Here is a 15,817-nt window from a genome sequence, read left to right as displayed (position 1 = left end):
AGCTCTCCCTTGTTCCTCTCTCCCCGTCAAGAACAGCGCTGCGTAACTCACAATTCCCTTCCCTTTACTTTTGTCACTGATATAGCAAGTGCCCTATTTTCCTGACCTTCTCCCATCATCCTTATTCCTATATCTCTCCTTCAGCAGGTTCCCTCCCTCTCTCACAGACCAAACCAGCATTTCTGTTGTTGTACATTTTCTAAAAGCTGTAATAAGAACCTATCCCAATGTGACCCAGATGGAAACTGTGCATTTTCAGATCATGGATCACACAGAAGAGGTCTCCTGTTGAATATCAGAAAACTGATAAAAAATTGGCTATAAATGATATTCCTAATATCCCTTCTGCAGAAAAATAGCCACAAATCAAATAAACAGTCAGTGTTTCCCATCCATATATTACACTTCATCATCCCCAAAGCAAGGGTGGGACTTTTTCTTTTCTTTCTTGTTTCAGAGAAGGCCAAGTAATTCCCATTTTTAAATGCTGAAAAATATGAAGAATGACACCCATATAATTAACCTTTTTAAATCTTCTGCTAGAAACTAGGAATGGGCCAAAATCAAAAATATTTCAGACACACCCGATCCGAGCTTTAGGATTTTTGCCCAGGTTCCAAATGATCTGTGGTCTGAAGGGATTATAGTTGGTTGTATAAAACAAACATTGTGTTAATTTTACCCCAAGCCAAAATTGAAGCCAACTGGGCTCTGCGCAGCGCTTATGTCTGGAACCTAAGTGGAATTATTCAAATAAGTCTTATTCTCTCTGCTGAGCTCATACTTGACAAAAATTATTCTGCTTTCTAACTCCAAATAATAATATTTAAAAAGTGCCCAGAAAATGGTGCATCTGTGAAGAAAAGCAACATTATATGTAAATAATTTGATCTGGATAATTTAATGCCTATGCCTGGGGCTCAGAGTTCTCTGTTCTTCCCAAACAAGTCAAGCTCAGCTCTAATACGGGGTTTCCCCACTCTGCAAACTACCGCATTTCCTTGACAGGAAAGCGCAGGATCAGGAAGGATTTCTGTGTCCCTGACAGTTTATTTCACTGCTTAGACTATCAGCAAGGAGGCCAATTGTGCTCATCATTTTTAGTGATATTTCCCACTAGGAACTAGGCCACAGCAGATACATAGACTGCTTCCTAGTGAAGTGGTCAATCTGTGATCAGCAGCAGCAATTCCCAAACCTCCTATGACCAGCACGCTACTTTTAACACTCAACACTTTCCATGGCATAGCAAGGAAGACCAGAAGCCCACAGCGACCTCCTTGCACAGCATTCAACTGAAGACACGTAAAGGCTGTGCAGTTCTGAGGACCACACAGCATGGGCTTGCAGAGCACTGGGAACCAGCGGTCCAGTGGTTCAGTCCACAGTCAGTTCCTTGTAACTGCTCACTTGGGCCTTCCTGTGCCCTCAGGTGACATATATCCAACTGGAGAGTGTGGTGGGAAGGGGCGGATAATTTTTTCTGTATGCGTAGTCATTACAAGAATATGAAGCAGTTGTGGCGCCAGGCTTGTCATTATTTATACTCTCCATCTAGGTCAGGAAATATCAATTATGCTGCAAATAGAGTTTTCATTTTATGCAATGATGGTTTTATGTTATGTTGCTTTATGCGTTAGTTATAAAGTATAACTAACTAAAGTGTTGGGAAGCGGACAAAAATGGAGTGTGATCACTTTGTAAAACATAATCATTACACAGTGGAAAACACAAGAAAGTTAATTTTACTCATTAAAGTTAAAGTTAATCTTGCTCATTTTTTACACAGGACATTTTGGGTGTGTGTACCATGGGACACTGCTGGATAACGATGGCAGGAAAATTCATTGTGCTGTGAAGTCACTGAATAGTGAGTTACATGTTTCACAGTGAGACATTACCGTAATTCCAAAGATAACCAGTATGAAGTATACTTTCATAAATAAAAATGCATAGTTGCAGCTGGATCAAATTCATCTCTGGAGTGACTCCAATGACTTTAGATTATCATGAGGCATTGGTATATATTTGTTCATCAAATGAAATGCCCATGTCTTCCCTCTACAAAGAAATGGATAGAAGAAAATGAGGGAAAGGCAGTGTCATTTCCTGTTCTACCAACTACCTAAGGTTTATTTTTTAAGTTGAATTGCTAAAGAGCAGGCAAAGCTGCTGGAAAAGCAGGAACATACTATACCAGAATTTATTCAAGGCTTTACTCAAGTGTTGCTTTTCAATTCTAAATCATTTATACTAAGAAAAGGAGAAATGGAATTAACATTACTAACAAACAGTGTATTTGATCATTGTAGGAAAACCTATGCACATAACCTAGTTGAGACTGGGGAGGTGGAGAGTACATTTGTAGTTTATCATTACCAGTTCTGCTATGCTGTGATTTGCTGTACTGAAATGAACTGTAATTTGATTTTTTGTTTAATTTTACTTCATTTTATTACTGGATTTCTCAGGGATTACAGACCTGGAAGAAGTAGCTCAGTTTCTGAAAGAAGGAATAATCATGAAAGATTTCACTCATCCCAATGTCCTGTCACTCCTTGGAATCTGCTTGCCCAGTGAGGGATCTCCCTTAGTTGTCCTTCCATACATGAAACATGGCGATCTTCGAAACTTCATCAGGAATGAGACTCATGTAAGTACATGGTGAGGTCTACCAAATGGTAATGTAAGTCTAGCCACTCCCTGTTCCAACACCACAAATAATAAGCTCTACATTACATGTATAACTTGTTGCTCTTACTATACCTTAACCTTGGGCACTTGCTAGGTTGGCACCGAGCTAGACCACAGTGCTGCCACTCCTTCTCTTCCCCCTCCAAATTCTTTTCTAGAATGTTTCCCAGAAATTATCAGCAATAAGTATTTCTCATTTCCCATCCATAAGCTTCTTTATAAACAAATGTGTTTATTAGATTTAAGTCAAGGGGCCCAACCATCTGCTGATGTAAACTGGCATCTCTCTGTTGACTTCAGTACAGCTGTGCCAGTCATCACCATCTGTTCTTCTATCTCAGTACATCGCCTAGATAAGAGATCGTCATGTCCAGATAAATGCTGTTACAACTCCTGTTACTATCAATATTTTTCCTATTATCTTAACAAAGAAAAACAGCAATTGCTGTACAAATTATGAGTACTCTCTTCTGAATGATTTTCCTAGTTTTCATTAAAGACTGCAGATTCTCAAATGTGCCTCACCGCTTCTCCCAAGTAATGAGACCGCAGGTCTTGCCTCAGGTAGTTGCCCAGGCCCAATTTATAGTGTAGACTTTCACTCATTTTGCAGTGCTGTGATAAAGGGACTTGTGAGTCACTGGGATTTGGCCCCTATCTCTATGGCACTCAACAGTAGGCAGTCAAGCAGAAACAAAAGCTATGCATGCATTCTGAGAAACTGTTGGGAGACTTGAGCTTTGTGAGGTAGGGACCATTTCCCTTTTCTGTTTGTTTCATTGTGCAAGTACCAAGGACCTTGTTTATGAGTAGCGCCCAGGGGCTTTCCTCAAATAAATAGAATGATAAACCCAGTTGACCAAGCTTGTTTCACAGAAAAAAATGATATGGAGCAATGTCAACAACACAAAAATATGTGAGACCTTACTATTACATAACAGGTCATGCTGATTACAGGTTTACATTTACAGGTTTATATTTATAAAAGTTACAGGTTTATATTTATATTTAAGATTTCAGTAAGTTCTCACCGGTGCCTTGAAGGCTAGCAAAACATTTGCCAACTTCTGCGGAAAATCTTCCTCCTGGTACCTCCTAAGGTCTCATTTGTCTTTTCCACAGCATTACTGATGATAGCTTATACTCATTTTGCTTCAAATAAGATTTCTTTCTTTCTTGGTCATTTCCAGCTGATAAGCTCCAACTACATAGTTAGCGTCTTCTATTGACTTACATCCCATTACTCTAAATTCACAAATCTGAATTTTGCACATCAGCTGTGATGATGATGATGAGGTTCCAACATGCTGTTCCACCTCCCAGTCCAGGTCATGCCAGTTATGTTGCAAACTCCACCGTTCTGGAGTCTCAGTTTTATTGGTTTCTTAAAGTGTGTTTCCTCACTGGAGGTAAGAACCTGACCTCAACTTATGCCAGTTTTATTATGAGCACTGGCCCATCTTCATCATTCTGGTGGCAAGATAGGCGGGTCAAAAGTTGAAAATCACAGGAAAAAAATGACAGTCTGCTATTTGTCCTTCTACCTTCATTTTAAGTATATATAAAGTATTAGAAACATTTATATTTTACAGAACCCAACAGTAAAAGATTTAATTGGATTTGGCCTTCAAGTTGCAAAAGGGATGAAATACCTTGCAAGCAAAAAGTTCGTCCATAGAGACTTGGCAGCAAGAAACTGTATGTAAGTACACAAATCTAATTCTGGCCACATTATCACATTCTTTTGTGTAAGAAAGACAGTAAACTGAGGTAAATGTAAGCTTCTAGGAGTCTCTTTTTTAGTCAAAATCCATTTATTTTTTCATTGTTCAGCAAATATACTGATGTTTTGTCTTGCATACTGATGAGCTACTCAGCTTACTAAAGGCTCACTTCTTAGACCTAAGCTGTAAGTGTGGGAAATAAGAACACATGAGGTGAAAGTGTAGGCTCTCAAAATCGTTGGTTAGAGAATTTAAAAGGAATCTCCTAAGGAAAGTTAAACTGCCATTGTCTCAACTTGCTGTGCTTCCACTCAGCCTCTTCAGAAGCTGCATGTCTCGGCTGCCGCACCTAGCAGTGGGGAGAGAAACACAGTGGAACTGTGTGAGAAAAATAGGAATACCAAAAAAAAAAAAAAGAGTAAACTTTCATTACTGAGTAGGAGCTTAGTTTGACTCAATTCTACCAAAAGTTAACATCAAAACATAAGAGTATGCAAGAATATAACTAGTGTCTGGGTGGCCAGACGGTCCAGTTCACACACAGGCTTACTGATACAGTAGCTGCCAGTACTATTATGCTGATTCATTATCTCTGTTGTGAATTAATGAGATATGGTATTAAATGTTAGAGCTTATTTTTAGCATGTGATAATTTGGAACTATGTCTGCAAAAAGGTTATTCACCTGTGATATTAGAAACTTTGTTTGCATTTTCTTTTTCAAAGTGTGCACAGTTGTGCAGTTCCACAGCCTCTGAAAAAGACATTTCCTTGCAGCTGCTGTTTTTTTAAGGGAGTAAAAAAGTAACAAGCAACATAATTTTCAGGCTCCCTAAGAACAGAGGAATTGGATTACTGGATAAGAGTCCTGGCTCATCTAATCCAAGTCCGAGTAGTGACCACAGGACACTTCCATCTGGCCTACCATCTTTTCCTTGGAGGAGAGGGGAACAGCTTTCAGGAGATCTTACATCACCTCAGCAACTGAATGGCTCCTTTTGTACTTCTATGTGGCCTAGCACTTTGGAGCCCAGATGGCTGCTGCCGTGTGAGGGGAAGGCATAGGGCTGAAGGTACACACTCGCGAGTGGACATGCGCAGTCCAGCATACAGAACCACAACACCTGCCACATCGATGATGTCCATCAGAAAGGAAACCAGGATGCAGAAGCAGCACGCATCGACTCTTGACTCTATTCTATTATCCTGGAAGAGGTGCAGGAAGCTGCTATGGGATAAACTGCTTCCTGTTGACTCATCAAATTTCCCTCCTACTCCCTTCATTGATATTAGCTTAGTTATTAAATTGGTAAATGTACCAAATGGTTGTGCCGTCATTCAGAGGCACCTCAACAGGTTGGAGAAGCAGACAGACAGAAACATCATGAAGTTCAACAAAGAGAAAGGCCAAGTCCTGCACCTGGGGAGGAATAACCCCATGCACCAGTACAGGCTGGGAGCCAACTGACTGGAAAGCAGCTTTGCAGAGAAGGACCTGGAGGCCCTGGTGGACAACAAGTTGAACATAAGTCAGCAATGTGCCCTTGCAGCAAAGGCAGCCAACAGCTTCCCTAGGCCGCACCAGGAACAGCATTGCCAGTGGGGTGAGGGTGGGGAGCCTTCCCCTCTCCTTGGCACTGGGGAGGCCACAGCTGGAGAGCTGGGCCCAGGCCTGGGCTCCCCCGGGCAGGAGAGACATGGACTTATCGGAGCGCAGGCAGCAAAGGGCCACGAAGATGGTTAGGGGCTTGGAGCCTCAGCCCTGCACAGAGAGGCTGTGAGAGCTGAGCCTGTTCAGCCTGGAGAAGAGACAGCTCCGGGAGGATCTTATCAGTGTGTATAAATATCTGATGGGCGGAGTAAGGAAGATGGATCCAGACTCTTCTCAGTTGTGCCAAGTGACAGGCCAAGAGGCAATAGGCACAAACTGAAATAGAGGAAATTCCATTTAAACATAAGAAAAAAAAAATTTACTGTGATCAAAACACTGGAACATGTTGCCCAGAGAGGTTGTGGACTCTCCATCCTTGGAGATGCTCAAAACCCAGCTGGACACAGCCCAGAGCAACCTGCTCTGGTTGACCCTTTTTATGAGCAGGGGGTTTGACAAGGTGATCTCCAGTGGTCCCTTCCAACCTAAACCATTCTGTGATTCTGTGAATAAGCCCAAAAGTAGACACAGGCTGAGGCTATGTCTGCATGTAAAATTAAGGGTAGTCTTAAGCACGCCAAGACCCCTGCTCCATCTGTTTTCTGCCAGTGATACGGCTTATTAGAACAAACACTGAGCTTAGGAAGAACAAAGCTAGGGAGATCTTCTGGTATGTTTGAGCTATAACCAGATCAGAATTCTTATGTTTTTCCAACCTTTCCCAGCACCCGTTTCACTACGGACACCCAACACATCCTTAATTACAAAATATGGGCCATCATTGAGACAATGATGGGTCCTTTCTTGTCCAAATTGAGAGTAAATAGGAAAGTGATACCTTGATTTGGAAATAAAAGCGAGAGATTTCTAAGGATAAGGAAGAAGAAGAGCTGTGGAAGAAATGATGTAGCACTCAGTATCAAGACGTATAGGCTATTAGCAAAGATCTTTTTCTACAGAGCTGTTGTTTTAAAGGAACTGTAATTTGAACTGTATTACCAAAATAATATCAGTAATTTCCTGAGTTCATTCACTGTGTTAAACGGGTATCAAATATACTTTGTTGCACTTTCTCTTTCACTGTGGCATTAGTTCATAGATGCAAGATAAAGTAGTGCCTTCCAAAGTCATGGTCTCAAAAATGCAAGTCACTCATTATAAGCCACCGTCATTATAAATCCTGTCTGCTCAGCTATAGATAATACTTTTTGTCATTTCTGCAGGTTGGATGAGAAATTCACTGTCAAGGTTGCTGATTTTGGTCTTGCTAGAGATGTCTATGATAAAGAATACTACAGTGTGCACAATAAAACAGGAGCTAAACTGCCAGTGAAATGGATGGCTTTAGAAAGTTTACAAACTCAGAAGTTCACAACAAAATCAGATGTGGTAATGTACAAACATATTTGTATCATCTGTTAATTTCTCTCATATTGCCAAAGGCATCTTTCTAGCGTTTGATGAATGGACTGATTCTAAACCAAAACTTGTGTTTGAATCTAACTTCAGTTCACATAAGAATAAGAAACTGTTTTTGCATCCAGAAAGAGTGTTTGTCCCAGTCACAAAGCAACAGAAGTTGACCTGATTACACTTTACTGCTCGAGAAAGAATTAGGAGTTTAATCCCACTCCAAGGGAAACTAAGGACATTTCAAGAAGCTAGGTTGGAGCTGAACCCCGCTATAAGAGGGACTCTGGAAAGCTTGACAAAATAGGTTAACTTTGATACTCTTAAAATTTATTAGTTCTCTAAAAGACTTTATCTGCTTTATAAATACTTACTGACTACCTATAGCAATCTAAGTATTACCTGGCCGTTTATGAAGAAAAAATTAAACTGACGTCATTAGTTGGCTGGATCGCTTTGTATTTAGCCACCCTTTCAATCCAGATTCAAATTAGCCTGTGATGCATAGAATTTTCACCATGTATATTCTCTTCAGCATGTATTTACACAGGGTTAATCAGATCATCAGCTCATGTAAATTGGCAGAGCTCCATTAACCTCAAAAGAGGCCTGCCAATTTATATCAGCTAAGTCGCAGGCCTATAGGCTTTTATTTTTCTTTCATTTACTTAGTTGAGTTTCTCTGGCTCTAATTTAAGTGGTTCCTCAAGTCCCTACAGCATTTATTAGTCCACTTAAAAGAAAACTGAATGCAGTAAAGTAACTTTTCAAAAGGAAAATCCATGCATTTGAATGCTTAAATCTGTCAAACTATATTCTACAAGTGGAGTGTAAAGCTCTCCAACCCTATGATTTATAATTTTTTTCTTTGTTTTCTAGTGGTCCTTTGGTGTGTTGTTATGGGAACTTATGACAAGAGGGGCACCACCTTATCCTGATGTAAATTCTTTTGATATAACTGTTTACTTATTACAAGGAAGAAGGTTACTACAACCTGAGTACTGCCCTGACCCACTGTAAGTAAATAGTTTGCAAAACCTTCTGCAAATGCTGCTGATTCTGATATTATAGTGAGACTGTGAGGGAAGGGAAGGTTGTTTTTCCTTTCCACCCTCTCCCTTTTTTATATGATTTCATAATTGTACACTTCTTTTATTTGAATGGCAGGTATGAAGTCATGCTGAAGTGCTGGCATCCAAAACCTGAGATGCGTCCAGCATTTTCTGAACTTGTTTCAAAAATATCAACGATCTTCTCCACTTTTGTTGGGGAACACTATGTTCATGTCAATGCCACGTATGTCAATGTGAAGTGCATTGCTCCCTATCCTTCTCTTTTATCATCACAAGACAACACAGACATGGATGTAGACACATGACGGGTATGTCTAAAATAGAGGAAAATCCATTCTTAGTAGTATGAACAAAAAGCAAAACATTTTGTCCACTACTTTTCACTGCCCAGCCTTTGTGAGAACACTGTTGCACATGTTTATGTTGTTGCCCAAGTTGCACTAGTACAAGAACATGATATTGTGTTGTTTAAGTCTATGGGATTCTGTAAACTATCACAGTAATTTCCAACTATTTGGACAACTGCATCACTTTGCCAAATGGAAATCCTTGTGTGCTGACATCCAGTGCTAGTTCCCACCAGTTCTCATTAATTTGTGCTCACACCCAAGCACAAGGATTCATCATGAAGGAGAATGTAGAATACCAGCCACTAAGGCTGGAAGGACTATTAGTGTTGCATGTACTTTAAGATAATGAGCAGTGCAGACAAAAATGTTTTTCACACAAAAGGCTAAGAGAAACAATGAGAGTTACAAGACTGCAAGATACATTTTTCTCCTGCATAGTCCAAAATTTGTCTTTGTTCTTTTTTGCACTATATCAACAAGGTTTCTTGGAAGTCAGGTAGCCAAGAGAGCCAGCCTCATGGCAAATGTCTAAAACTATAGAACTCAGCATCAAAAAACAGCATACAATAAAATAGGCATGTCCGCCTTGCCAACCCTCTGGTGTAGTCAGACGGTACGTAACATGAAACAGAAAGCACCTAGCTTAAAGCATTCCTAGTGTCAACCTTAGTCCAAAATTCAACCACTTCTTTGAGCAACACCCTATATTGACAGATCTCTTATTGAAAAACATGAGGCTTCCATTTCCTTTAGTAAAGAATTAACCACTCTCTGAGAATGAAAAGTTGAAGGCATCCATCTTAAGTGCCAGGCTAATTCCTGGGATGTAGCAGAATGGGGTGCATCATGCTAGAGAGAAAGAGGCGAAAGGCAGGCTGGCAGCCCTCGGAGCTGCTATCTGGTGAGTCATGCAACAAATAGCTGAAGCTCTGCCACCTGCCCTTGGGGAGAGCTGCCGCCAAAGGTGAGGAAAGACCTAAGGTGCCGCAACCAGCCCTGACCTAAAAAGACTGTGCCATAGCAGGAATGTTGGTAACTTTTCATGCCAGCCCTAAAGACCTTAGAAGAGTGATCAAAAGAAGAAAGAGTTTTAGGCCCCCTAGTCTCTCCTTCGATCATACAATCCAGTGAATTATGACATCCACTTTTACTTTTAATTAGGACCAAAAAACAATGTTGATAAGAGAGAGTAAATAAAACTTTCATTTGTTAGGGAAGAGTACCGTAGCTTTGGGGCAAGCATCACATGTCATTTCTGTTCCTGTGGAATTCTGTGCATACTACTGTATAGCTCGTTTAGTATAGGATAGAACTGGGTTTGTTGGTGTAAACACATAAAGTATTCTATTTTTGTATTAAAAAAAGTTTATTTTTAATGACATTTACAAGGTTTGGTTAGGCCACAAAAATACTGCACTGTGAACATTTCAGAAAATGTATGTCAACATACATGATTCACAAATTGTAGCAACCTTAAAAAAATACTGTGTAAATATGAAAATGGAAAAGAACTGACTGCAAACACACTCCACCCTAAGTATAATATCTCCGTTGCTGGAAGCCAACCGTTTCAACAAATTCAAAGAGCGATAGTGCGGATAAAGAACTGATAGAAGGGAGATTTATTGTTCTTAGGAGACAGTGTTATAACTGAAAGATTTATAATGAGGGCAGAGTGTGTAGGCAAACTATGAGCAGATAATATTGTATTTTATTTCATCACCACTTTCATTTCAGAAACAAACTTTCATGTCTGCTGAGAGCAATACTAATTGTAGATTGCTCAAGGACAAAAGGCTTTGCTGCAGGCAAAAAAATCATCTCTATGGTTGTTAAAACAGCTAAGGAAGTTTATGACACACAGATATGGAAAAGATACTCCAAACTTGTACATACATGCTTGAGGAACGCTGCAATGTGAAACAGAGGACATTTTTACTATTTATGAACTTTTGCTTAATAAAGTTAATGTTGTGTCTGGGACACCTGTAAGAATACGTGATTCTGGTAAAGATTTGGTGTTAGTAAGTTCATATATCTGCAAAAGAGCTGAATGGTACTTATGTTTATAGTTGTTGTTATGACCTAATAAACATGTTATTAAAATGAATTATTGTAATACTTCATGCTCTGAGTGCTGTTAACTGTTAACATTTGACCGTTAAGCTGATTGAAGTCTGCACGCTTTCGCTGACTAACATGGGAAAAGCAACCTTGGAACTACACCAAAGAGGACTAAAGGACTAAACTTAGAAACATAAAAATGTGGAGATTGCTCTAATAAATCAAACAAACAGTTCATCAACTGAGTACCCATAACGACATGCTTCAGAGTGAAAAGCAGGCTATTCGGTAATGAACAGCTATGGCATAGCCTGGTTAGAAAGTCTCTTCTCTAACCACAGGCCTCTACGCAGAGCCTTAAAGTTCTGCATGCACTTAGTGTCAGGGATGAGCTTTGAAGCTTACACTGTTGGCATCGTGAAGAGTAGTTGCTTGGCCCAGCAGGGATACTGGTGCTTGCATTCAGTGTCCAGGCCCCCTATTGAGTCAACAGAAAAGGTCCTTTCAAACAGCAATTAAGAGCAAATAAGTATCTTTCCCTATTGCCTTTATAGGGGCCTGTGCTTTTCTAAGGACCAATACACTACTTTAAGAAAACTCCCACGTGCCTGTTAAACTAACATACAAGAAACTTCAGGTGCAAATGTGCACCTGAACTTATGTTCTTCATGGCCATCCATCACATATTTCATTTCCAGGAAGTGCTCTACAACTGTGACTCCTAAAGAGAGGAGGCAGTCCAGTTCCCAGGGTCTCGGTTCTCTCTGGGGAATAGGAATCAGCTCTGCTCTTCTCCTCAGTTAGCTCAGATGTCTCCACTCCACGAGTTCACTTCTGTGCATTGTATTTGCAGTGTGTACCCCACAAACACTGCAACACTCCCGTGCTCTGTGTGACTCTCACCCAGGCAACAGGAAAAACTAGCTCCTCCAGCAACCTGCCTCAGAGTAGCGTTTAACATTCAAACATTTATGAGTGAATTAAACATAAGGACCGCAACAAATCTGTGCAAACACTCAACTGGTTAAAAATACCATTTACGTGCTCTTGTAATTTCAAAATATCAAGGAAACCAACATCAAAACACATTTTCTCCAGATTAATTTACTTCTTGACAGAAAACGGACACGGAAAACGGATTTTCAACTTAAAATGTAATCTGGGGAAAAAAAGCTATTGAAAATAGCAGCTAAGGAAAAAAATATTCTTCTGTTCTGTCACAAGCCCAGTCCAGCTAAAAGGTCTGATATTTTTAATTCTAATTATTTCCATTTAATTTATTTTACAATACTTTTTCAGGATCTCTCTGAAAAGTCAGATAAAAACCTCCAAGCTTTTATTACAGATAGATATGAATACCAGGGTTTTCAATCTAAAATGGCACAATACACAGCAAAACGATGGACTGAATTTACATACCACATTTGTAACGCATTCCTCTGGTTGCTTGTCATGACTTTTAAGAGATGCCATATATTGTATTTTTTAAAGGCTCAACAGAATCACAAGCTTCCCATGCTCAGTTATACATCCCAGTAACTTTCTTTAGACCAGGTACACTCTGCATCAGATCTTCAGCTGACTTAAATTGGCATTAATATTAGCAGTGTACATGTTCAAAAAGTAACATAAAACATACCCTGTCCAAAGTCAAGAAATTTTTAAAAAATAGCTAGGGAAATCCTCACCCCACTGAGGGTAACAGAAATTTTGCCAGTGATTTCAACCAAACTTTTAAAGTGCAATATTAACTCATCCATTTTAAATAATTTGCCTGTTACAGAATATTTTTAATACCTCCAGCAATAATGTCAAAAGGTCTCTTAAAAACAAGAAAAATGGAACATTGTACCATTAGGTTGCTAAGGCTTTGCATATTACTAATTTTCTGTCACTAGCATTAATTGTGAAAACTAGGTTTAATTGTGAAAAAAATGAATTTAAATGCCTCATGTTACTAAATGAAGAGAAAGGGTATGTTACAATTTTTGTTACCATTCCAGAAGCAGTATGGGCAAGGAACCATAAAATGGCATCCAAATTATTTTTAACTTGTGAATTAAAGTCTCCCTTCAGAAATTTCATTTCTAGAATTTAGCCATAACACTAAAGCTCAGAAAAAGGTAACAGCAAATAAATTGCATCCTAATAGGTTCTTTGCTCACTAAATAAAACATCTATTCCTGAGAAATTCCACTTTTCATTATTTTTAACAAATAGGTCATGAACTACGTATTCCGAGCATTGAAGAAAGACATAGGAAATTTTAGTATTTTGCCAGATCTGCTAGTACAAACATTTACAAGAAATTCTGATCTCATAAACAGCAGGGAGAATTCAGAGTAACTTGATTGATTCAACTGACATCAGAACAAATGAGATCAGTATCTCACTCTGGAATTGTAACTGTGTGCTCTGACATTAAAAGTGAATTTGCCTTTTGAAATCCCCATCCACCTGCTAATGTTAAAGGTGTAATCATTTATAATGAGACTGCTGAAAGACTGTTTTTCTGATTAAGGTCAAGCACTTGTTGCCACTCCATGACCTCCTGAGGGACAGGGAGAAAAGATTTCTATTTCATGTTTTTAAGGAACAACACTTCTTTGGCTGATACCGCTATTAACTTAGGTGCTTTCCTTTCCAAAGCCTGCAACCCAACCTCCTCCTGACACAGTCTGCCCCAGGAGAGGCCTTCAACTGAGTGCTGAATGAGGGAAATCTCCGCCAAGGTCAGCCCAAGGAAAGCCTCCCAGCAGAAAGGCAATCAGGTGCAGTTCAGCTGAATCAGGCTTAAAAGTGAGACCCTGAAATGAAGAGCAGGCTGGGCTTTTATTTTCAGCTGTTAGTTTATTTGGGGTTAGAGGGAAGATGAGAGGTACGTTTAGATTTTTTTCCTCCTTCTATGCCTTCATCTCTTCCGCCCCAGGTCTGAAGTCAGCATGGAGAGCTTTAAGGGTAACAGATTTGCCTCCTGTATCCGGAGCCTGCACATGGGATTCCAGAGTTCAGCAAAGGAGCACAGTCATATCCAAACATTTAAGTGAATGGCGCCAGAAACTGTAGGCTGGATTTGCTATGATCTTGTTTGTGCAATGCAAACTAGAATGCCGACAAAGGGTGGTTGGTTCAGTCTGTTTCTCTTGTGCTTTTCTCTCTCAGCAGTAAGTATTTTGCCACAGCCTGGTGCTATCAAGAGGCTCATTAGTATGTGCAGAACAACATCTCGCATTCATGATGACAATCTGAGAGAAGAGTCATCCTTGCTCAGGCCTCTGCGGGCCTGTGCGTTTCTGCAAATACTATGTATTAATACTTGCCAGACTTGTAATTACCAAGCATATGTTGAATCCCTCTCTGGTATAAATGACATCTGAATATCCTCCTCTGGATATGAGGAGCGTCATTGCCAAAAACTTTAGGGTGCATGACCAAACATGGACACCTTTGCTGTCATGTGTTTGCAGCACACTGTGGCTGCTGGCAAGTCTGACAAAACTGAAAAGAAAAAAAAAACACTAAAAATATAGTTTGAACCTCAACTAGCTAGGAAAAAAGGACTTCGGACAACAGGGATATATTCTCTATCTTTTGTGCAGCTCAGTAAAAACTAAAGACAATTTAAGAAAGACAGCTGAGTTGCAGCCTGTTGGAGCTTATAAACATAGCTACAGTACGGAACTCAGGCAAACATACAGTATTATGCAAACATGTTTACAATGGGCCATAAAAAGGAGTGAGTCACAACAATTCCAATTGTATGCTAATGGTTTTCTTAAACATAGAAGATTATTGCTACAGGAAAAACAACCAGTTTCACAAGTTAAACACACTCTAACCATGTAACTTTTGCATTTTGTAGAGAAACAACTGAATAGCCTTCTCATTAATTTATTGTAAACATATCTATTGAAGTCAGCCTAGCTATTAAATTACTAGCCACATCTATGTAATATACCTACTACCTGGCCACAAGAGTCATAATAGGATTGACCCTCTAAGGTTAATGGCCCGATAATTGTAAGAATGCTCCAGCAATGCTTGTGTCCCCATACACCTTAGAAACCACCGAACTGTTGCAGCGCTTGCTAGAAACTTGGAAGAGCAGCTCTAAATCAGATGGGAAGAGGGTAGGAGTTTTTCAGGCCCACACAGTCCCCATGTCACTGAAGTGATGAAAACAAACTTACCTTGTTGGTAAGTGTAAACCTGGGCTCTTGCACGAAATGCAGGTAAATAAAGGGTATCCATTCCAAGACTATTTCTACCTCTTTTTGTGACTATTACACTTACGTGAAAATGTCCTGGAAAAGCCTTTGTACATCTGCAATATATAAAATGATTATAATGTGTTTGCTAGGTATCCTGACACTAATTTACAGCAGCAAAGTTTTTTTTTTTTTTTTTAAGACCTTCACAAAAATACAAAGTAAGTTATTTTAAAATATGTCTTTGTCATATGTATGAGAGGATGACATTCCTTCACAATATATCTGCCAGCCTATTTGGATAAATGAAGGAAATTCTCCTCTGTCATCAGTTCTGGGCACCCTGAAATAGGTTTGTTCTTTCTCAAAGCTGAACTGGTTGGGGAAGGGTCCAGACAAATTGGTTTTGGATTATTTGGCAGAAACTACAGAGGTCTCTGCAATACTTGAGGGTTCTTCTATCCACTGGAACCAAACTACCAAGTGCCTCCTCTTTTTTCATGGTCTCCAGTATCTCCATACTACCAGAAGGCATCACAATATGGAGGTTCTATGTGCAAATGTTATTTTTTGTGCACAACATTATTTTTTGTGGGTAATCCTGAACAAGCAGATAATGTCTGGATAGTGATGGTCAATATACA

The 15,817-nt window shown here is 39.6% G+C and overlaps 1 protein-coding gene and 1 long non-coding RNA gene across 6 annotated transcripts in view; one reads left to right on the top strand and one right to left on the bottom strand.

The window, feature by feature from the left end:
- Positions 1-11,011, top strand: part of MET (MET proto-oncogene, receptor tyrosine kinase) — a 91,398-nt gene extending 80,387 nt beyond the window's left edge. For 4 of the 5 annotated variants that reach the window (XM_068932673.1, XM_068932692.1, XM_068932702.1 and 1 more), the window contains 6 exons: positions 1,790-1,870; positions 2,472-2,653; positions 4,287-4,396; positions 7,292-7,457; positions 8,358-8,494; positions 8,646-11,011. In XM_068932673.1, the coding sequence (XP_068788774.1) occupies positions 1,790-1,870; positions 2,472-2,653; positions 4,287-4,396; positions 7,292-7,457; positions 8,358-8,494; positions 8,646-8,856 (887 nt within the window). In that variant the 3' untranslated portion in view covers positions 8,857-11,011. The remainder of the gene's footprint in view (positions 1-1,789; positions 1,871-2,471; positions 2,654-4,286; positions 4,397-7,291; positions 7,458-8,357; positions 8,495-8,645) is intronic. The other variant, XM_068932682.1, reaches the window with a different exon arrangement.
- LOC138066046 (uncharacterized) overlaps positions 1-15,817 on the bottom strand; it is a 35,318-nt gene that overhangs the window by 11,769 nt on the left and 7,732 nt on the right. The window lies entirely within an intron of this gene.

Source organism: Struthio camelus, chromosome 1 (genome assembly GCF_040807025.1).
Source record: "Struthio camelus isolate bStrCam1 chromosome 1, bStrCam1.hap1, whole genome shotgun sequence".
Classification (NCBI taxonomy): domain Eukaryota; kingdom Metazoa; phylum Chordata; class Aves; order Struthioniformes; family Struthionidae; genus Struthio; species Struthio camelus.
The sequence above is the reverse complement of the archived record's forward strand: the minus strand, read 5'-3'. Positions and strand labels throughout refer to the sequence as shown.